Here is a 23016-nt window from a genome sequence, read left to right as displayed (position 1 = left end):
TCACTTGTAGTTTGGCCCTGAGAAATGTAAGCTGGCCATGACAAGGAAGTAGCTTTTGGCTCTTTGAATGGCATCATAATTGGGTTTCTTCAGTACAGCAGTCTTCTTCCTTGAAAACCCTCTGGAGGATCATTTTCATGGTCTCCTTGTGTCTCGATTTCCATTGTCTCCCAATGAGGAAATAAATGACTGGGTTCACACTGCTGTTTATACAGGATAATACATATGCACCGCCTTCTAAATACAAAGGTATATCATTATAAAAACTGACAATGTATATGATATTCAGTGGAAAAGCAAATAAGATGAAAAAGAGAAGAGTGAGCAAGATGATGGTCAGAAGCTTTCCCCTCCGATGTTGTTGTGGTTTTAAACAGACTTTGATTAAGAGGGCCACAGTGGCAATAGTTATGAGTGGGAAGCAAAGCACAGCTTTCACAAAAAACTGGTAACGTTGTTGTATTTTCTTTTGAGTTGGATTAATAATTAGGAAAGTGTAGGTCATTGCAGTAAGCAGGAAAGAGAGTACCCATATGACTGCACATACAATGGTGGACAAACGTGGTGGCCGGCGGCATTGGTGCCAAAGTGGGAAGAAGATAGCCACACACCGGTCAATGCTGATAGCAGTCAGTAGAAATTGACCAGCACTGTACATTAATAGAAACAAGAAGTAGAACACTAAGAAAAAAATTTCAAAAAGGTAGAGAGTTTTGTACCACAGGGTAAAAAATACAAATATACCTGATATAAGGAGCCCAAAATCAGCGATGGCCAAGTTCAGGATGTAGATAGTGAAATTACTCCTCTTCACGTTGAAGCCAAGAAGGCAGATGAGAATTCCATTCCCCACAGCACCAAAAACACAGATGACCAATATGGAAAGAACAATACCTGCTATCAAATTATGTTCATTTCCATGATCAGAGTTATTAAGAGATGAAATATCTTCTGAAGCATTATCATAATTGATACTGTCATTTGAGAATAAAGTGTAAGTATAATTAAGGCCATTATAATATTCTGGGGCAGCATTCATCGTGGAAAGTGTTACGAAACTGATATTGGTCGCCATGCTCGATTTCAACTGTGTGAATTCTTGCCTTGACTACTTGTCTTCACCTTTCTGTCAGGAGAAAGCAAAGGAGAATGGAAACAAAGGATGAATCGATGGTTGTTGTGGGTTTTCCGGGCTGTACTGCTGTGGTCTTGGCATTGTAGTTCCTGACGTTTCGCCAGCAGCTGTGGCTGGCATCTTCAGAGGTGTAGCACCAAAAGGTGGTGCTACACCTCTGAAGATGCCAGCCACAGCTGCTGGCGAAACGTCAGGAACTACAATGCCAAGACCACGGCAATACAGCCCGGAAAACCCCCAACAACCATCGTTCTCCGGCCATGAAAGCCTTCGACAATACAAAGGATGAATCAATTCTCATTTTGAAAAGGAATGGAAAAAACATTTCAGCTTGGTCTTGCTGACCTCAGTTTGACCTAAAAGCCATTGATCATTCAAGAGGAGGAGGCAGTTGGCAATTCCTCTTCCTCCATGACTGATCCTGGCTGGTGAAGGGGGGTGTTGAGCATTGCCTCCTGCTTAGCTGAGTGAAGATGGGGGGTGGTCATTGTCACCCTCCTCTGCTCCTGATCCTTGCTGGGTGAAGGCATCAGGTGGGCTTCGAAACATGCTATGCACCTGATCCTGGTAGGGTGAAGGGGAGGGAGGGCATTAACTCCTGCTCCATGCCTGATATCGGTCGGGTGAAGGGAGGGTGGGCATTGCCGCATGTTCCACTCATGGTTTCGGCCCATGAAGGTGAGGGGGGGGATTACTACCTGCTCCACTCCTAATTTGAGCTGGGTGAAGGGGAACAGGCATTACCACCTGCTCTGCGCCTAATCCTGGCTGGGTGAAAGGGGGAAGGGCATTGGCAACTACCAGGGCTTTTTTTCTGGGAAAAGAGATGGTGGAACTCAGTGGGTTGCCCTTGGAGAAAATGGTCACATGGCTGGTGGCTCCACCCCTGGATCTCCAGACAGAGGGGTGTTTAGATTGCCCTCCATGCTGCAGCATGGAGGGCAATCTAAACTCCCCTCTGCCTGGAGATCCGGGGGCGGGGCCACCAGCCATGTGACCATTTTCATGAGGTTCCGGAACTCCATTCCCCTGTGTTCCTGCTGAAAAAAAGCCCTGGCAACTACTATGATCCTTATCCCAGGTGGGTGAAGGCAGTGGGTGGGCATTGCTACCTGCTTCGCTCCTGATCCCAGGTGGGTGAAGGCAGGGGGTGCTTATTGCCACTTGCTCCACTCGTTTTTTAAAAAAGAATTTTGTTTAAGAGAAGAGAAAATATAGTAAAGAAAGTGCATAGTAGAAAGGTTATGCAGATTCTAGATTAGACATCAAACTGAAACTTATACAGTCTTATACAAACAGTAAGTATATAAACAGTACAGTTATAATAGTTTTGGGAGTTAAGCAATACATTTAAGCTTCTTTGATCTGATCAACAAAACGTTGCATATTTGACTTTCCTAAGCCTAGATACATAACATTTCTCCTTCCCCCTCCTTCCTTCCTGCCCTCTAAGCTTCCACATCAATTAGTTTTGCATAAGTAAACAAAGGCTGATTCTGCACACGTTGGATAATGCACTTTCAATGCACTTTAACAATCGTTTGAAGTGGATTTTTTGTTCCGCACACAAAAAAATCTCTTCCAAATGATCTATAAAGAGGATTGGAAGAGATCCTTCCATTTCCCCCAGAACTCAGTTATCAGTCTATTATGTAAGAAGGTAGTCAATTTGGCTATTGTGGCGTATTCGTGAATTTTATCTCTCCAGTCTGGGAGACCAGGACAGACATCAGTTTTCCGTTTTCCTGCACATTGTACTCTCACTGCTGTCACCATATAATGGAAGAGATCTCCTTGTTCTTTTCTCACATTAGTTGGTAAAATATTTAAGAGCATATTCTTCGGATTTAATTCAAATCTAATTTTGAGGGTCTTTTGCATCTCTTCATGTATTTTTATCCAGTATGTTTGTGATTTCTCACAAGTCCACCACATATGGTAAAATGTTGCATCCACATTCTGACTTGTTCCACTCCCAAACCGGGCAGGTGAAGGTGGGTGGTGGGCATTTCTACCTCCACACCTGATCCCAGCCACTTGAAGGTGCGGTGGGCGTTGCCACCTGCTCCATGTCTGATCCAGGCTGAGTAAAGGGGGGGGGAGGGTTAGGCATTGCCAAGTGCTCTGCACCGAATCCCATGTCGGTGAAGGGGCATCAGGCATTACCTTTGCTCCGTGCCTGACTCCAGCCAAGTGAAGGGAGGCAGGCATTGCCAACTGCTCTGTGCCTGATCCTGGCTGGGTTACCAGAGGACCAGGCATTTCCTCCTGCTCCATGCCTGATCCCGGCCGGGTGGAGGTGGAAGTGAGCTTTGCCACCTGCTCCACTCCTGATTTTAACTGTGTGAAGGGGAGGCAGGCATTGCTACCTGCTCCACTTTCTCCATGCCTGATCCCAGCCGGGTGAAGGAGGAGCAGGTATTTCCTCCTGCTTCATGCCTGATCCTGGCTAGGTGAAAGCAGGGGTGGGCCTTGCCACCTACTCTGCTTCTGATCATGGCAGGTGAAGGCAGGGGTGGGTATTTCCACCTGCTCCGCACCTGATCCCAGCCAGGTGAAGGTGGGAGGTGGGCATTGCCACTTCCTCCAGTCCTGATCCCAGCTGGATGAAGGGGGTGGGCATTGCCACCTGCTCTGCTCCTGAACCCAGCCACATGAAAGGGTTGTGGTCATTGTCACCTGCTCTATTCCTGATCCCAGCTGTGTGAAGGGGGAGTGGATATTGCCTCCTGTTCCATACCTCATTCCGGCGGGATGAAGGTAGATGGTCATTGCCACCTGCTCTGCACGTTATCCAGGCTGAGTGAAGGAGGGTGGGCATTGTCCCCTGCTCGGCTCCTGATCTCAGCTGGGTGAAGGGGAAGCAGACATTACCTCCTGCTCCAAGCCTCATTCTGGCCAGGTGAAGGGGGTGGGCATTGCCACCTGCTCTGCACCTGATTCTGGCGGGGTGAAGGGGGACATGCATTTTCACCTGCTCTGCTGCTGTTCCCAGCAGGGTGAACATCCTACCCCTGGAATAGCATGATGGTGATATCAGAAGTTTGTAGTGGGAGGGCTGAATTGACAAAAATCCACTTCCCTTCCCGATAATGGGTTGGTGAAGGCAAGGGTGGACATTTCCACCTGCCCCACACCTGATCCCAGCTAGGTGAAGGCAGAATGTGGGCATTGCTACCTCCTCCAGTCCTAATCCCCAGCCAGATGAAGGAGGTGGGCATTGCCACCTGTTTTTTGTAGTGGTTAAGAGAGCCAGGGACTCTAATTTTGAGAACTGGGTTTGATTCCCCACTCCTCCACTTGAAGCCAGCTGGGTGAACTTGGGTCAGTCACAGCTCTCTGGAGCTCTCTCAGCCCCACCCACCTCATAGGGTGATTATTGTTGTGGGGATAATAATAATGTACTTTGTAAACCACTCTGAGTGGGCATTAAGTTGTCCTGATGGGCAGTATATAAATCAAATGTTGTTATTACTCCTACTCCTACTCCTAATCCTAATGGAATTATCCACCATGCTCACAGTAGTAATACCAACGGAAGTGTTTTTACAAGATTAAATAAAAGCAAGCTTGCCTCCTTCCCTCCTCTCCCCCACACTCTGGGTGGAAATGCAAAGTTCCTGTCTCCCATTGATCTTGTTCTACTCTGAAAACATGTATTTTAAGACCTAGCAGATTCTATTCAGAGTGCATGGGGGTGGGGGACTAAAGGCATGCACCTATAAACAGCACTAGAAAAATGCTTCTAACCTAATTTTGCTTGTATTTTCAACCTTCCTCTCCATGGTGACCCCAACTGACTCTTTTGAAACTACAGTTCCCAGGAAACATTACATCACCTGACACTTGAAGAATGTGTGCCAGATATCTTGTTAGAAAGACTCTGGGAGAGTGTAGCTGATGAATCAGTAAGTGATGGATGCATTTAATTTTATGCTATTAGAAATGGGAAATGCCCTGTTGTTCTTTGCACCTGCTTGGGCGATCTCCTAAATGGAAAAGAAAATGGTCTCAAGAGAAATAGGCAATTTAGACACATTTACACCTTACTGTAGCCCAAAAACTGAGCATGAAAAAGGACCAAATGGGATCTGCATTCTGTTCTCCATGCCCTAAGGAAGATCTCTGCAACCCATATGCTAGTACTGCCTTCATATGTTTAGATAATTTATATCCCATCATTCCATCCATAAAATGGATTCTTGGAACAAGTTAAAACATATTAGAGACATAAAAATAACAATGGGTTATGGATAGGTAGGAGAGATTCTCTTGCAGACCTCAGGGGACCCCCCCCTCAAAAAATCTGAGATGTTAAAAAGGGGGTTAAAATGACCAAAGGACAAACAAATGATGTTTGTATTAAGGGTTGGTGGGGAAACACACCCAGAAATCACTGTTTTGTTTAATTAAAGCAACTTCTGGAACAGTGAACCAAATCGGGGAAACTGAATTATAACAACATACACCCACCAAAAAGCTTGTGTGTTTCATTTTAGTTCTGATTTTGCAGTGGCGACAACAGCAGGCAGGCACTGTGGCCCACATAGCAGGAATGGCATTCATTCACCAATGAGATCCTAAGGGGAAAGAGCCCTTGTGCTTTGTTGGTGGGGAGGGGGAATGTGCAAAATGTGCATGAATGCATCTCCCCCCCCCCCCACATTGCTGCCAGGCAATGGCATTGTCTCCATGTCAATTAGGTCCTTGCAGGATGAGCCCCCTCCCCACCTATTGTGCTGACTTCAACCATAGGCTGCAATTCCAAAGACACTTCTCTGGGAGTAAGCAGTATTGAATAAAATGGGACTTGCACTTTAGTAGACCTGTTTAGGTTTGCTTCCCCCCATCTATCAGCTGCCGAAACATTATTTAGAATCCAATTTTCCACATCAAGCTTAGTCAAGCGATCCATTTACCTACCCCAGCCTTACAAAAATACAATCCCACCTGTCTGCAGCAAAAAGAAAATTTATGGAAAAACACACGCCTATTTAGGCAGAGGAGGGCAAGATTCAAACAATCATGCTGCCTGACTGCACGCACTTGAGCAACAGAGATTGGCAGAGATTAATGCAAGAATACCCCATTCTGCAGCAGAATGCTGAGGGCCAAGCTACAAGTGATGAATGACACAGGTTGGAAACTTGTCAGCTCCCCCCAAGTTTTGATGGGGAATGTAGGCATCCTGGTCTTGCAGCTTGGCTCTCCGACTGCTGTCCAATAGACTTTTCAACTTTCACTTGTCCAACATTCCACCAAGCTGCCTACATTTCCCATCAAAACTTGGGTTAAGCCAACAAAAGTTTAACCTGTGTCATTTGTCACTTGTAGTTTGGCCCTACATGTCAAAAGGAAGTATTTGCCCTCATCTTGGGAACAAAACTGTAAAACAGAAGGAAACATGGCACTTACAGGCAAGAAAGGCAAAGGCAATAATTTATTGGCACTGTACAGAAAGAAAAAAAGTGAACGTAGAGCAGGATTAGTTTTAATGCTGACACCACCAGCTACCTCTTTCCCACCCAGTTTCTCCCCACAGTGTGCACCCACTGACACTCACCTTCTTCAGGGTCCGTTGTTGTTCTTGTTGTGTGTGTAATGTAACGGAGGAAAAGTCTGGAGGTTCGATGGTTTAGAGGAAGGACTGTGCTCTGTGCAATTTTGGTTCCATTCAGTACAGAAACAGCTGCCCCAAAGAGCCTGGAAGTCCTCATTACGAGGGGTACAGAAACTCATTATAATAACAACAACAAAAGGATTCGATCCAAGCCAGCAATGCCCCACCCAGAAAGAAAACCAATAACATTACAATTTGTTTAGAAACCCCAGATTCAGAAATGAAGCAGAATTTTTTTCCTGTGTGCATCCCTAATCTGTACGCTCATTGACATTGCAAAAAGAAATACAATTCCTGCCTGCAGGACATCCCACAATATTTTGGATGTCATTTTGGGTTGCTTAGAGACCCCCAAATGGTAATGAGAACACGAAAGGGAAATAGGGGAGCCAACATGGGGGGTTGGACTACCATGCAGCAAGTTGAAGGCCAGAGCTATTGGAAGGGGAGGCTGAGGAAGTCTGAAGATGGGAGATGGGTGGGGGGGAGATGGAACTGCTGGGGGAGAGTGTAGTGAGGCAGTAGGCAGGTGGAATGAGGAAACAAAGACATTGCATGGAGTGGGGCAACATTCCCACTGCAAGAAACTTCCAAATTAAGTTTTAAAAGTGGAGAAACATAATAAAAATCATGGAAAGGGAGAGGCAGGGGTACAAACAACAGAAAGAAGCAATGGAAAGAAGGGAGCGAATGCAGTTAGAAATGGCTAGGCTTCATTTTAGTTAGAATGAAGATTAAGCAGTTTATTCAAGTTTGAATAAAACAGTAAATATTAACTTAGAGGGAAAGGGTGAAGGAAGAAAAAGATGAAGAAGAATCCAGCTCAAAGAAAACCTGCCAAGTCCTACCTCCTTTCAATGCAAACCTTTGTCCACAACTGGATAAAATTAGACTTCAGGTGTTCCCCTTCAGAATTTTAGGATCTTGGTCTTGATCGTCTTTCTAGATTAAAGAGAATGTGTCCATCCAGTGTTGATGACCCAACCCCAACTAGAGAACAACCAAGGCGTGCTTGATCTATTTCAACAGGGTGGAGCACAGATTCTACATCAAGATGCACTGACCACATAACCATAAAGTGGCATCTATTAGAAAAAAGTAAATCTGCAGCTATCTCAAGGTGATCTGGATAGCCCTTAAGTGTGGAGGAAATTGCTCCATTAGAAAAGTGAAATTCTGCCGCTCTCCCATCATGCTCTCAGCAGCCCTTAAATTTGGAGGAAAGTGCTTTCAAGATTTTATGTCTCGAGAAAAAGTAGTGCTTTACATTTTTAAGCAATACAAAGGTGTTTTCAAGTCAATGGCAGACTTGAGAGAACAGTTTCAGAATTGAGTTCTTGGGAGTTGAATTTTTCTTTCCATGCTCTAAAATGGTTTGCTGCATACTAATCTAATATTCTTTACTCTTACTCTTTGCTCTTACGAAATTTGTTGGTGTTAAAGCTGCTTTTGGATCGGAACCTTGCTCATCATCCTTTTTGAGCAAGTCTAGTAACTATTCCCCTATATTTTGGGCCATATCTATAGCGACGCTCTATCAAATAGCGTTATGAGAGCACATTATAAGCAGTCGACCCGACCTCCACCATCTTTAATAGCCTTTTAAATATGGCCATCTGTGATATTAAATGGCACCAGGCCTCTGGATTTAAAATGGCAGTTTGTATTGCAGCCGGAGGACCTCCAGCTAACAGTTGCCAAGTCCTGCCTGGGAGACCCAGGCATGAATGGAATGCCACATAGGAATGTGGAGTAATTAGAGGTGAGTAGATTTGTAGCCCCTCCAGCCCCTAAGGAATCCAGCACAACTAAGTTCTTGCAGAGTCATCCCCACTTAACACATTCCTTTTCTTCCTTCCGTGATGAGATCTCCTGTCCTTGATTGAGGAGCTAATCAAATGACATTCATAAGTATTTACAGTGTTCCTGGGAAAGGCCAGAGTCCTACCTTTATAGGTAAAATGTGCCCTGAGGTGGGTGAACCCACCTAGCTGTTGGGACACCTTCACCACTGTTTTTCTTAGGCCTCTTGTGTGTTGGTGTGCATGCATTTACCCCTTGAATAAAAGCTACCCTTTAATTAAGAACACCCACTTTGTGTGTGTATATCCTTGGGAAAGTACTCCGTAAATTATTGGTGCTAAGATCCCACGGAAACCAATTCAGGTAACAACATAAGTATGCAGAAGTTCTTCCTGTTGGTTTGAAATTCCTTTATTTCAGAAGGGTAATTTCCTTATAGCTTCCCATAGCATATGACTACCTTTCTTAATTTCTACCCTCACTGCAGACCAAATTAAGAAAATAAAACATTACGATTACCCATTCTGGGAGCTACACTGGTGAGGTTGGTTCTCATCTTCTCCGATGAAGACATATCATTTCTATGTTGACACTTTTCATTGTACTGTTTTGAGTATGTTGATACTGAGTGATATTGATGTTGTACAATCAGATTTTTTCCTTCTATTTCTCTGAGAAACAACATGGAAAGAGAATAGACAGCCGGACATATTACTGAAATATTTATTTGCATTTCACATAAGGCCACCAACAGGCTATTAAGCAAGAAATTCAAGATATACAATATTTGTGCAAGTAATAGACATTCCTATTTATTTTATTAGTATTATTTAGTTACTTCTTGTATATTTTACAACAGAAACAAGAAGCCTGTAGTACCGTTCAGAAAATAAGTAAGTGTGCAATTCTAGACTTACATTCTTTGGAGAAAGCTCCACTGAACTGAGAAAAATCCTTGGAACAAATCTGGGTTCTAGGTATTTATGTTGGGGAAGAAGAATTACAAAAAAGCACTGCAGTGGTTTTAAGCCCATTCTTTTCAGTTGCATGGGCATTATTCCATTTCAAAGGGCATCGGGGACTCTCTACAGATAAAGAATTCATTTAAAAACTTAGGGTCAGAATCTGTTATAAGTTATAACTCTACAGGTTTCTTCATGTGTTTTAAAACTCACAGTCAAACTAGACAAGACACTTGGCACATGGAGGACACGTTTCGGTTTCCCGCAAGTTTCTATGGGAAATGTAGTGAGAAAGAAACTCTGCCAGGGAGAAGAGGGAGAGAATTCCTCTTCTCCCTGGCAGAGGTTATTTCTTTAGGGACCTTGTCTAGTCTACTCATCTCCCTGTCACTGCCACTGGGGTGCTCAGCTCCCTCTAGATGCCAAATGCTGCCAGTGCGCTCATCTCCCTCTGACTGCCCCCAGTGCTCTCAGCTCCCTCTTGCCGCCACTGGTGCGCTTAGCTCCCTCTGGCTGCTGAGTGCACTTAGGGGAGCAAGAAGAGCATGATGGCAAGTGTGCTGGTGAGAGGGAGTCAGGCACACAGGTATTGAGTCAGAGGGAGCTGAGCAAGCTGGCAGCAGTGAAAGGGAGCCGAGTGCACTGGAAGTGGGAAGAAGGAGCACACTCCTCTTGCTCCCCTAAATGCACTCGGCAGCCAGAGGGAGCCAAATGCACCAGCAGCTGCAAGAAAGATCCAAGCAGACTAGACGAGACGCCTAAACATAGAACCTCTGCCAGGGAGAAGAGGGATTCTCTTCCTCTTCTCCCTGGCAGAAGTTCTTTCTCACTTCACTTCCCATAGAAACTTGAAGGAAACCAACACGTGTCCACCATGTGTCAGGCATCTCATCTAGTTTGTCTGTAAGCACAATTATGGGATCTGCATACGAGAAAGGATGAAGCTTTCAGCTCTTAGAATGTTCTCATGTCTGGGTTTCAAGTTCCACTTGGGTTTCCAGCTCCTCAGTGCAGCATTCTTCCTCCTTGAAAACCCTCTGGAAGATCATCTTCATAGTCTCCCTATGTCTTGTTTTCCATTGTCTCCCCACAAGGAAATAAATGACAGGGTTCACACTGCTATTGATACAGGATAATACCGTTGCAAACGCTGGAACATATGAAGGTACATAATTATAAATATAGAGGATATATATGATATTCAGTGGAAAAACCAAGAGGAGGAAGAAGAGAAGAGTGAGCAAAATGATGGTCAAAAGCTTTCCCTTCTGATGGTGTTGTACTTTAAAACAGACTTTAACAAACAGGGCCACAGTGGAAATCATCACAAGCGGAAGGCAAAGCACAGCATTCACAATAAACTGGTAAAAGAGGTCAACCATACTTTCATTTGGATTAATTTCTATCATACTACAGGTAGTTGCAGAAAGCAGGAAGGAGAGGGCCCATACTAGCACACATATAATGGTGGACAAATGTGGTTGCTGGTGGCACTGATGCCAAAGTGGGAAGAAGGCAGCCACACACCTTTCAATGCTGATAACAGTCAGTAGAAATTGACTTGCGCTGTGCATTGATAGGAATGGGAATAAGGACACTAAGGAGAAAACAGTCGTAAAATCATGAAGAACTATAAGCCACTCACTAACAATCACAAATATAAGTGAAAAGAGGAGCCCGAAATCAGCGACGGCCAAGTTCAGGATGTAGATAGTGAAATGATTCTTCTTAATGCAGAAGCCAAGAAGCCAGACGACAATTCCATTCCCCACCATTCCAATAAAGCAGATAACAGATGTGAAGATATCAACAGCTATTTGTGTGTTAGTGTAAAAATTTCCGTAATAAGAGATATTATGAGATGAAATATCTTCTGAAATCTTATCATGATCGATACCATCATTTGGCAACCAAGGGTAAGTATAACTATGGTTATTATAATATTCCAGGGTAGCATCCATCGTAGAAAGCATTGTGAAGCTGATATTGGTTGTGATGGTTGAGTTCTATTTGGTGGATTCTTTTCTCATCTTCTTGTCTTTATGCTTCTGTCAGGAAAAAGAAAACAATGGGTGATTCAATTCCTGTTTGAAAAGGAATGGCAGAAGTTTTAAGCCTCGTATTACTGTCCTCAGTCCATTTGAAAATAGGTTACTGGAGAGATTATTTTGTAATAAAGGCCATTGCTCGTTCCACTCAAATTTAAACAATTATACAGCTAGCTAGTTGAAAGTTTGATAGTGGTTGTAGAGCAGTGCCCTTCCCCCAGGTGTTAGCAGTCAGACCTCTCCTTCCGCTGAGGAGCAGTTTATAGATACAAAATCATAAACCCCCTTTCTCATATGGCATAAATGCAAGGCAGTGCCAGGCCTGAAATAAAACAAAATGGACACCAGCAGCGCAAGACCCTGGAAAAATATTTTAAAAGGCGAGTCAGAGTGACTGGCTGAATATACACCCCCTCCACACCCTGGAGAGATTAATAACTTAGGACAATGAGGCTCCAGGAAGCTCTTGGCTAATCTCATCCCCGCCCTGCCTCACTTCCCCTTACCCACTTACCCACTTACCTTGATTAAGCACCACCTAACGGTATTCAGCAAACCTGATAGCTTTTCCCACCCAGTACTCAAAGGGTCATCAAACACTATTTACACCTATTGTCCAGCTCAGGTGGACTCATTAAGCCTCTCCCAGCTCATTATCCTCCTCTGGAAAACCAATTAAAGTCATTTGGGAGGGGAGATACATCAGCTTTCCCCAGGGAGCATTTTGCCCTGTATCTGGACTTCCTAGCTACCAGTGTGTGCATGTGTATTTTGTGATCCATACACACAACCCCCAAATCCATTTGGACCTTTTCTTCCTCTCCTTGTGAAACACTAGTCATTCCATTGCTGCCTCTACAGACCTCTATCTTCGATACTAGTCACTATAGCCTTCCCCGAAACTGTTCTCTTCCCTCTTCTCTCTGATTTTCACTTAGTTAGCCTTGTATGTGTTCCGCATGTGTGATTGTATGTTTGTCCTTTCATTTCTCTTTAAATAAAAAAAACCCTTTTCAGCTGAATATCTGCCTGATTTATTTGAGAGTTCTCTTAAGGGAATAATCCTTGTAAAAATTGGTGGAGAATCCCAATTACCCCTCTCAGTTGTGTCCTTTAAGTTAATTCCCCCAACTAATTAGGAAACTGCCTGTATGGGTAACACAAGAACCCCCCTTCCCCAGTATTTCAATTAGTCTGACTATATTGTGTCCATATACAGGAGCCCAGCTGCAGAATCATAGCTAACAAACAGACACAGACCCCCATAATACAGACAATACTACAGTCTAAGCTCCAAGAGGAAAGTATTCAAGCTCTTGGTTAGGCCAAGGTGTCTGGGAGAAGCAGGACAATGGCTTACTATCTCACATGCAGCTGTCAGTTCACACCCAAAAGGTACAGGGACTGCTAGGAACCACATGCCCAGAAAGGCAACTCTTCCTTTGGGGGCAGGAAAATCCAAATGGCCTGCAGTGAGGCAGACCCCCTAAGGAAGATCCTAAATACTCTGGGCACGAGTAAGAAGCTCTTCTTCAACAGTTTCTGACCAGGAAAATGCAAACCATGATGGACTAATTATTTATAGAGATGGGTACAAACCGCAAAAAACTGAACCATGAGGTTTGTGGTCTGTGGGTTTTCACGAACTGGAACAAGTTTATGAACCAGTTCATGGTCCATGGGGTTTAAATGCCCCTTTCTGGCTGCTTAGCAGCCGCAGGGAAAGGGGCATTTGACAGTTTAAAGGGCCCTTTCCTGCCTTGCAAGTGGCAGGGCCCTTTAAACTATCAGCTGGCAGGGGGGAACCCCCCCTCACTGCCTCTCTGTTCCTTAATAATGTCTTCCTGTTAGGTCTTAATAACTACTCTACTAAGCTTCCAGGAGATTTTGAGCAGAACCACAAGTGACAAAAGGCACAGATTGGACACTTGTCAGCTTCCCTCAAGTTTTGATGGGAAATGTAGGCAGCTTGGCGGAATGTTGGACAAGTGACAGTTGAAAAATCCATTGGACAGCAGACGGAGAGCGAAGCTGCGAGACCAGGGTGCCTACATTTCCCATCAAAACTTGAGGGAAGCAGACAAGTGTCCAATCTGTGCCTTTTGTCACTTGTGGTTCTGCTCATAGTAAAGCTTGCTTTTAGAAACTGTTACACTGTAGAATTGAACAATTTTTCCCAAGTTGTAAAACTAATTCTGACAAATCATTTCTGATATGTTTAAGATAATGAGTATGATAGCTTGTATAGTTTCCAAGGATTAATAAAATTCCCAAACCCTTCTTTTCTTTGAATCACAGCATCCTAATTTTTATGCTGTCAAAGTTTAGCTCAAACTTTGTATTATTATCTGTCAGATGAGAACACAAAAGCTCTCCCCAAATAACAGCACACTGTCAAAGTATTGCTACCTTTGAAATAGTAACAAAAAAAATTACCTAAAGTGTAAGTCAATTTCTTTGAAAATTTTTGGCCAAATTCTGAGCCTGTGGAAAGTAACTATATCAGATTTTCACACACAAATAAATCATTGGCTGCTATATTATATATCATATCATTTCATTTATCTATTGAATGTATATGTAGGACTATAGAAGAAGGAGGAGGAGGAAGACGAGCAGGAGAAATGTTAGATAACAAGGTATGGGCTGACATATGACTAAAGTCCAGTTGTTAGAACATACCTTAGTGTAGACTTTGGGGCTTGATTCCTGGCTTGCTTTCTTGCTTTCTTAGGTCCAAACAGCAAGCTCTCAAAATATACAGGCGTTAGTCCCAAAGCGAAACAAGCTCTTCAAAATAACACAGGACTCAGAGAGACAGTTTTGCATCGATCAGGGATTGTTTGACCAGCACAAGCAGAATATTTACTCTGAACAGAGACAAACAGTGCAATAGTAGGCAGACTGGAGTAACTCTGCATAGAATTTCATTAAAAGTGTCCAAAATATAACACTGAGTTGAAATACTGATTAAGAACCAACCCAATTGTAAAAAGGTCTTGGAGCAATTAAAATGCTTTGTTTTTCTTCTTTAATTGCTTGAACATGCATTTTCCCTAAATGGGCTTGGAAGGAAGGTGAACAAACTAAAAAAGAACTTAAACGTGGCAATTATATATATATATATATATATATATATATATATATATATATATATATATATATATATATATATATATATATATATGAGCATTTAAGTAACTTTAGGGAAGGCTGGGAATTCAAAGTGTTCAGTAATTGTATTGTCGAAGGCTTTCACGGCCGGAGAACGATGGCTGTTGTGGGTTTTCCGGGCTGTATTGCCATGGTCTTGGCATTGTAGTTCCTGACGTTTTGCCAGCAGCTGTGGCTGGCATCTTCAGAGGTGTAGCACCAAAAGACAGAGATCTCTCAGTGTCCTGTTGGAATGTTTCCTCCCCGTAGAGGTGTTCGATGTATTGTCGAAGGCTTTGTTGAAGACACTGAGAGATCTCTGTCTTTTGGTGCTACACCTCTGAAGATGCCAGCCACAGCTGCTGGCAAAACGTCAGGAACTACAATGCCAAGACCACGGCAATACAGCCCGGAAAACCCACAACAGCCACCATGTTCAGTAATTAATCATTAATTATTATAAGGTATCAGATTGGGGAGAAGTCAGGAGTATAAATCAAATAGGAGAGAATAGATCAGAAAACCTGACCAAGGAAAAATTCGTAATAACACAGAGACAGTTTTGAATGGAAGCCTCAAGTTTTGGGGAAAGCGGGGAATCCCATTTACATTAAATACCATTTTCTTTTTCTGTAAGGTCTTATGATTAAATTGATGTGATATTGGTAGGGTTACCAGGTCCTTATATCCTCCCAGAGGGAGGGGGGACCTGGGACTTACCTTGACTTCTTTATGCTCCCAGCTTTTATGTGATGATGTCACTTCCAGGAAGTGATGTCATCATGCTGGTCACAGGTATGCTCCAGCAAAGCACAGCAGCATGCCTGCAGCTGGCACAACAATGTTATTTCAGGAAGTGATGTTGTCACACACCACTGAGAATGCACCTGGTGTGTGTTTTCCCGAGTTGTCTGCCAGTGGCAGGTGATCTCTGGAGGGTGTGCCAGCAATCGATGAACAATGGGGTAAATCCCCAGCAGATTGCCAACCACTGGCGGGGAACTGGGGACCCTAGATATTGGTGAACTGGGTTATAACTAAGAGTTAGAGAACTGAACAGCAAAATTAATAGGGAGTTCTTCTTCTTGCATGGGAAACTTCAGAAAGTCAGATAGAGAATGTCAAGAAGTCAAAGCCATGCAGTTTATTACCTGTTTTAGAATGGAATCTGAAATCATAAATGAGGAAATGCACTCCCTTTTGTGCCTGAAAGATCTTCACATTTTATAGACATCTTTTCTATAAATATGCCCTCTGTCCATTTTTGATAACTTATTTAGTAAGTCTGGTTAAGACACCCTAAGGGAATATTATGAGGATGATGAATGCTAGGGATAGTTATAGTATTTTAGGCTCCTAAAATGGTTCTTGTCATAAGCCATTTTGGCTAGATGCTAGATCAGGATTCAGAGATAGTCTTGAATCAGTTATGTCTCTGACCTGGCATGATGCCAGAATTCTCTGACTTGATCTGGCATAAGAAATGGGACTTATGAAAGCACAAGGGACTTGCATGTTTGAGGGACCCAGTCTGATATGGCCATGGGTCTTCTGCGCAGGGAAGAAAACACTGATGTTTTTGCTGGAGAAAAACAGTCCACAACTTTATTGGTTACAGACACTAAGGAGTGATGGCTATGTAGGGCACGGATCCCAGCATCGGCTGACCTTCCTGCCAGCTGATGACCCCCTCACCCCTACAGCCCACCTGCTGAAAAGGGAAAACTGCAGTGATGACGGTTGATGGAGCTACACTGGGTGGTGGCCTCTACGTGGCTTCCCCGTCACCTGAAAGCAGGCATGCTCTGTCAGGCCCCAAGCTGAGCTCACCACTACCATGCTTGGTCCAAGATCCCTTATGGGGATCCCCGTCTATAAGAAAACAGTGCCCGCAGGCCCTGTTTTCCCCCTAGGGGATCGGTGCCCAATGCCCAAACCACCAGATAAAGTTGTGACAAAATGACTTAGTTATGAACCCATCAAATTGTTTCAACCATGCTCAACATGAGACTACGCACTGATACAATACCAAAACAACAGCTTAACTCACCCTATTCTAACAGAAAACTTACTACCTAAATTGAACACTCAAACCTCACGAATAACACAAACACTTTATATAGCGGAGGGTGGGCGAGGAATCACTGTTTGGAGCCGACTGCCGCAGGATGGGGCTGGACCTTAGAGGGAGGGAGGACCTGAGGGAGAACCTCTCCTCTATGGTCGGGCAATGGCTCCCTCCCTCATTTGAATCAGTGTGGCTGAGTTGGGCCAGTCCTGGAACACCGCCCCTGCTGCATCCCCTGTCCTGAGGGCCCGCAAATGCTGGCCCCAGTGAGTACGAGGCTGGGGCTTTCTAGTAAAAATGGGATGCCCATGTAAAGACTTCATGCCAAGTGTCCACATAGTCCTTGAAACCCCACCCCCAAAGAGCAAGTTGGTGAAAATCCAAAACCGTTGACATGATCAGGTTGCTCTGACATAGGGAAACTTGGGGTTTTATAGCTGGTCCATCAGTTCTAAGGCCATAGAGGTGGGTCCAAATTCAGAGTATAAAATAGGAGGGCCTGCTCATGATACGCTTGCCAGGGGCCCCGGGGCCAATGCGGGAGTGCAAGGGCTGGGGGGTGCGAGGTCAGCAGGTTACTTATCTCCCATACTTAAGCAGAGTGTGTGCATGCTATCGCACAGTCCTGTCAGGCTGGAAAATGATGTCATTTCCCAGCACGACTAGGTGCCACAGAGTGCTCTAAAGCCCACTTCGGCCAAAATTGCTTCCGGGTGTGTAATTTTGACTGAACTGGGGTTCAGTACAACCCCTAGGTTCCCTGTCATGCTGGAAAATGATATCATTGTATAGCATGGTGGAGGAGCTTTGGGTAGGACTGAAGCCCAGTTCAGTCAATATTGCCCCTTTGAAGGTGATTTTTACTGATCTTGGCTTCAGTGGGCTCTGCTTCTCCTTCACCGTGCTGTGCAACAGGGGAGCATGGGAGCTTTTGCACACACTCCCCCCTATTCCTGTGCCTTTCCCTCCTGCTGGCCAGGGGAGTTGCACGTGAGGGCATGTATTCCTCAGCCCTGGGTGAGGGAATGGCAAGGCTAGCTCATGGAGGGAGAGGAAAAGGAGTTCTCTCCTAGAGCTCTTTCCCCCCTTTATCTCCTCTTACAGGTATCCCTCTTGAGGAAGCCAGGAACTTGAGGAAGCCAGGGACATAACAAAAGGCATGGAAAGGGAGAGGCTGAGGGCCAAGCCACAAGTGACGAATGACACGTGAACAGCAAGTGGATTGAGTGGAGGGCAAGTGAACAGCGAGAAATACACTTGCTGTTCAAGTGTCATTCGTCACTTGTAGCTTGGCCCTGAGATGCAAACAACAGGGAAAAACAGTGGGAGAATGGAAGTGAATGCATTTAGAAATGGTGAGGCTTCATTAGGAAGAACTTTGTGAAAGTTTTGACTAAACATTAGGAAGAACTCCCTGACAGTTAGGAGTGGTCCCTGAGTGTAACAGGCTTCCTCGGGAGGTGGTGGGCTCTCCTTCTCTGGAGGTTTTTAAGCAGAGGCTAGATGGCCACCTGACAGCAATGCTGATTCTGTGAACCTAGGCAGATCAAGAGAGGGAGTGCAGGAAGGGGTACATCAGCGCTTAGTTCTTGTGGCCCCTTCTTACATGCCCAGGGTAAGGCCAATTGTCACCTTGGGGTCAGGTAGCAATTTTCTCCAGGTCAGTTTAACTAGGGATCCTGATGGTGTTTTGCCACCTTCTGAGCATGGAGCAGGGGTCCCTGGGGGTGTGGGGGAGGAGGTAGTTGTGAATTTCCTGCATTGTTCAGGGGGGTGGACTAGATGACCCTGGAGGACCTTCCAACTGTATGATTCTATGATTCATTTCAGAATGTGGACTCAAGTTTACTGTCAAACTCAAGGGGTTAGCAGCAAATATTAACATAGAGGGAAAGGGCAAAGAAAGAGAAAGGTGATGAAGAAGAATCCAGCACCTCCTTTCAGTGCAAACCTTTGCTCTCAGCTGGATAAAAAGAGACTTCAGATGTTCCCCTTCAAAATTTTAGGGTCTTGGTCTCAAACTACTTTTCTCGATTAATGAAAATGCACCCATCCAGTGATGATGGCCCAGTCTCGGCTAGAGTATTATCAAGAAATGCTTCACTTGTTTCAACAGGGTGGGGCACAGATTCTCCATCAAGATGCATTGACCACACATCCATAAATTGGCATCCATTAGAAATAGGAAATTCTGCAACTCTCCCAAGATGCAAGCCCTTACGTGGGGAGGAAACGGCTTTTAAGATTTATGTTTCCAGTGAACGTTGCACTTTACGTTTGTAAACAACGCAAAGGTGTTTTCAAATCTGGTCTTGCAGTGTTATGTAACTTGAGAATTGAGCTCTTGGGAGTTGATTTTTTCTTTCTGTGCTCTAAAAGGGATACTTTGCTGCATATTAATTTAGTATTCTTGAATAGACAATGAGCATTGTAGGAGAGCCCAGGGCTGCCTCAACCCAGAACATCCAAGAGAGAACAGCCCAGGAGTCCCCAAAAGGACACAATCACAAGCTAGGTCTGGTAGCAACTACCACCAGCCTCTCTAATTACCCACATGGTTTAGAGAACAAGAGGCAAGCCTCCAGCCTAAATGAACAAAAGTCAGCCCTGAGAGGTAGGCACCCCACAGACTGAGTTCTAAAACAAATTATCCGGGTAGCATGTGTCAAAGTGACCAAAGAACTGGATTTGGCTTGGAGCAACCAACACAATGAATTCCACACAGATTTTAGTACTAGACTTTATTAAAGAGTGCATGCCACATACAAAGAAGTCTAGTGCTACAAGCAAACAGCATAACAAAGACTAGTGAACTAACCTAGGATATACTAAAACCTCTAACTTTAATTTGACAAGTCCTGCCTGGTTCTTGGTGAAGGAGAAGAAGCGTCCTAAACTGGCTTTGGGCAGTGCCCTCCTCCTCTCCTGGCCACTGGGCTCAATGCAGGCAACTCCTCTCAAAGAAACCTGCAGTGAGTGTGCACCGGCTGCAGCAGGCAGGAGTTAGAAGGTGGCCACAACAGCGTAGACACTGAAGTTGCAAGCTCTGGGTTTAGAAATTCCTGGGAATTTGAGGAGTGGAACTTGGAGAGGGCATGGTTTGGGGAGGGACCTTAGCAGGGTATAATGCCATACAGCCCAGCCTCCAGAGTAGCCTTTTCTTTAGGGGAACTGATATTTGTGGCTAGGAGATCAGTTGTAATTTCAGGTACCAACTGACAACCTTAGAGAGTCCTGGGCATGGGCAGTGAATTGAAAACTGGAGGAGGGGGAGAAGCTCCAGGAACAGCCAGGCCAATATTACCCACCAGTTACTGTTGTCAATTCTTGGTTGGGAAATTCCTGGAGATTTGGGGGTATAGCTTAGGAGGGCAGGGTTCGGGGAGGGGAGGTACTTCAGCAGGGTATAATGCCATATAGTCCATCTGCCACACTAGTCATTTCCTCCAAAAGAACTAATCCCAATCATCTGGAGATTAGTCTATCCAGGAAGTGTCACAAGGTACAAGGTTAGCAAAATACAAGAGCCGTAGGCCCACCTGTGACAAAAATCCATCAACAAAACAATACAGTCCAATCTTATAACAATTTTCAAAATGAGTTTATTGTCATTCCATAAAGTGCAGTAAGTGACACCGGTCAAAAAACTCACAAAGTGCTAAACTTTGCCCATTGTTGGTAGAGATGTAAACATATTGAATCATTTTGGAAAGCAGTGCTAAAGGAAATTCGGAAAATAACAGGAAATGAAATCCCCCTGATGCCAGAAATTATTCTATTGGACCAATGGGGCAAATACCAAGACCAAATATGAACAATAAGAAGAGACCTAACAGCCACTCTACTAGTAGCCACAAAGAGTGAAATAGCTACCTTTTTGAAAACTAAGTCTACACCCTCAATTGATAACTGGCACAAAAAAATCTGGGACCATCAGAAAAGTTATATGATAAAATTTACCAAGTAGAAAATTTTCCAAGAACAACCAAATTTATTGAGAAATGGTTTCCCTTCTTTTAATACCTCGAAAATAATAGTTCCTTACCTGGTCTTAAACTCTTTCATACATATGCAAATATATAAGTAATCTGTCCATTTAATATGTTAGAATTTACAAGTACTTTCTCCTTATATTTGTTTAGATAGATGCTCAGATATAAACCTCTAAACTGCTTTAATATGCATTCAATTGTTACTTATTATGACATGTTATGTGTTTATTAATTTTGATGTATGTATTTATTAACGGATTTTAGTATTAACTTTTTGTATGACTGCAAATTCATGATTGTATATAGTTTAATAGTTTATTGTTATATATTTTTTTAATAAAGATAAGTTGATTTAAAAAAAAACTCACAAAGTGCTAATGTGCAAGAAATAATCCTTGTTAAAGATGGTGGCCCCAACAGACTCATTTTGAAATTTGTTATAAGATCCGACTGTATTATTTGGTTGATTGGTTTTTGTCACAGGCAGGTCTATGGCTCTTGTATTTTGCTAATCTGGAGATAAGTGGCAATTCTGGGAGATCTCCCTTGAACTGAATGATTCTGAATCCTGAATTTATCACTTGGGTCTGTGGCCATTGATGTCTTCAGGGAATGGGTTCACATTGGTCAGCATTACCAAAAAGAAATGCGGAGTGTTAAGCTTTGATCAGGCAAATCACCTGAGGGCCAAACTGAAGCCCTTAATCCATCTTAATTGCATAGGTGGTCCATGCCATAATGTAAGGCTATGGATGACAGGATACAGCAGATTAGATCTCTGGACCATTGCAGCAAGCCACAAGTTCTTGGTCAAAATGGCTTTTATTCAGAAATCAGATCATTTCCATATTCAGGTCCACAGGCCTACTTAGAAGCAAGGTAGACATCTAAGCAGCAAGTGTAGAAGTTGATAGGAATGACATCATGTGAAACTTCTCTTTTAACATTCTAGTTTACTCCTTTCCCCCCTCCCAATCATAAACAATACTTTGGCACTCTCTTGGTGTGAGAACGTTGCACATATTTGTGATATCATGTTGAGTTACTAGGAAGCAAGACATAGCACTGTCTGGGAATGAGCACATGGTCATAAACACTGGAAGCTGTTACAGTCCAACAGATAAAGACCTGTGAAAGCCTGAGAAAGAAATAGTTATGACTCTAGCAAAGTGATATTGAGCTATAGCAAGATACACTGTGTTCAGCAGAACAGAATCAAAATTGGCATGGATGGGGCTCAGACATGACACATAAAAGGTAAAATAACTGACCCGGTACATTCATGAGGATCTTCGGATCTGTATTTATTTGCCATTAGAGTTAAAAGCTTAGAGTAGAAAATGTTAGATTGGAATGCAGCAAACTATCCATTTTAGAGCATGGAAAGAAAAATTCAGCTCCAAAGAACTCGGTTCTCAGGCAACATAAGACTGTCAAGCACCGGCCTGAAAACACCCTTTGAATTGTTTAAAAATGTAAAATGCAACTTTTTCTTGAGAAATAAAGCTCAGAAGCAATTTCTTCCCCACTTAAGGGCTATCTTGGGAGAGTTGCAGAATTTCCCATTTCTATTGGATGCCAGCTTATGAATGTGCGCTCAGAGCATTTAAATGTAGAATCTGTGCCCCACCCTATGGAAATAAGTCTAGCACCTCTTGGTTATTCTCCAGTTGGAATTGGGTCACCAGCACTGGATGGACATATTCTCTTTAATCTAGAAAGGCGATCAAGACCAAGATCCTAAAATTCGGAAGGGGAACACCTGAAGTCTCATTTTATCCAGTTGTGGACAAAGGTTTGCATTGAAAGGAGGTAGGACTTGGCAGCTTTTCTTTTGAGCTGGATTCTTTTCTGGGTTTTTTCTTCCTTCACCCTTTCCCTTTAAGTTAATATTTACTGTTTTACGAAAAACTTGAGTAATCTGCTTTAGTCCTTTTTCTAACTAAAATGAAGCCTAGCCATTTCTTAATGCATTCTCTCATTTCCTTTCCACGCTTCTTCCTGTTGTTTGCACCCCTGCCTCCCAATTTCCATTCCTTTTTTTTTTTTTTTGCAAGTTTCTTTGTCAGGGACTAATTCGGTTAGATTCTGGAATAGCTCCTCTCATAATGAATGTTCCTGAGGTTTCTTTCTGTCATTTTTGTATTCATACCATACCATTGCTACAACCCGAGAGTGTGGAAAAGATACCCGAGAAGTAAGACCTACCACCAGCCCCCTGGATCCATTCTCTTT

General features: G+C 43.6%; 2 protein-coding genes across 2 annotated transcripts; both read right to left on the bottom strand.

Annotated features, from left to right (window-relative positions):
- Nucleotides 1-73: 73 nt before the first annotated feature.
- On the bottom strand, nt 74-1075 carry LOC129334004 (mas-related G-protein coupled receptor member H-like). The gene has a single exon (XM_054985927.1). The coding sequence runs from the start codon at nt 1073-1075 to the stop codon at nt 74-76; it is 1002 nt and encodes a 333-aa protein (XP_054841902.1).
- An 8699-nt stretch (nt 1076-9774) lies between these two features.
- On the bottom strand, nt 9775-14293 carry LOC129333797 (mas-related G-protein coupled receptor member H-like). The gene is made up of 2 exons (XM_054985682.1): nt 14251-14293; nt 9775-11568 (listed from the first exon to the last, which is right to left on the bottom strand). Exon 2 carries the CDS (start codon nt 11491-11493, stop codon nt 10486-10488), a length of 1008 nt encoding a protein of 335 aa, XP_054841657.1. The 5' UTR covers nt 11494-11568; nt 14251-14293; the 3' UTR covers nt 9775-10485.
- Nucleotides 14294-23016: the final 8723 nt, after the last annotated feature.

This window comes from Eublepharis macularius, chromosome 7 (genome assembly GCF_028583425.1).
Source record: "Eublepharis macularius isolate TG4126 chromosome 7, MPM_Emac_v1.0, whole genome shotgun sequence".
Lineage (NCBI taxonomy): Eukaryota > Metazoa > Chordata > Lepidosauria > Squamata > Eublepharidae > Eublepharis > Eublepharis macularius.
This window is presented reverse-complemented; position numbering and strand designations above follow the sequence as displayed.

Coding starts and splice junctions, on each gene's coding strand:
- LOC129333797 (XM_054985682.1), bottom strand. CDS start 11,493: ATGCTTTCTACGATGGATGCTACCCTGGAATATTATAATAACCATAGT.
- LOC129334004 (XM_054985927.1), bottom strand. CDS start 1,075: ATGGCGACCAATATCAGTTTCGTAACACTTTCCACGATGAATGCTGCC.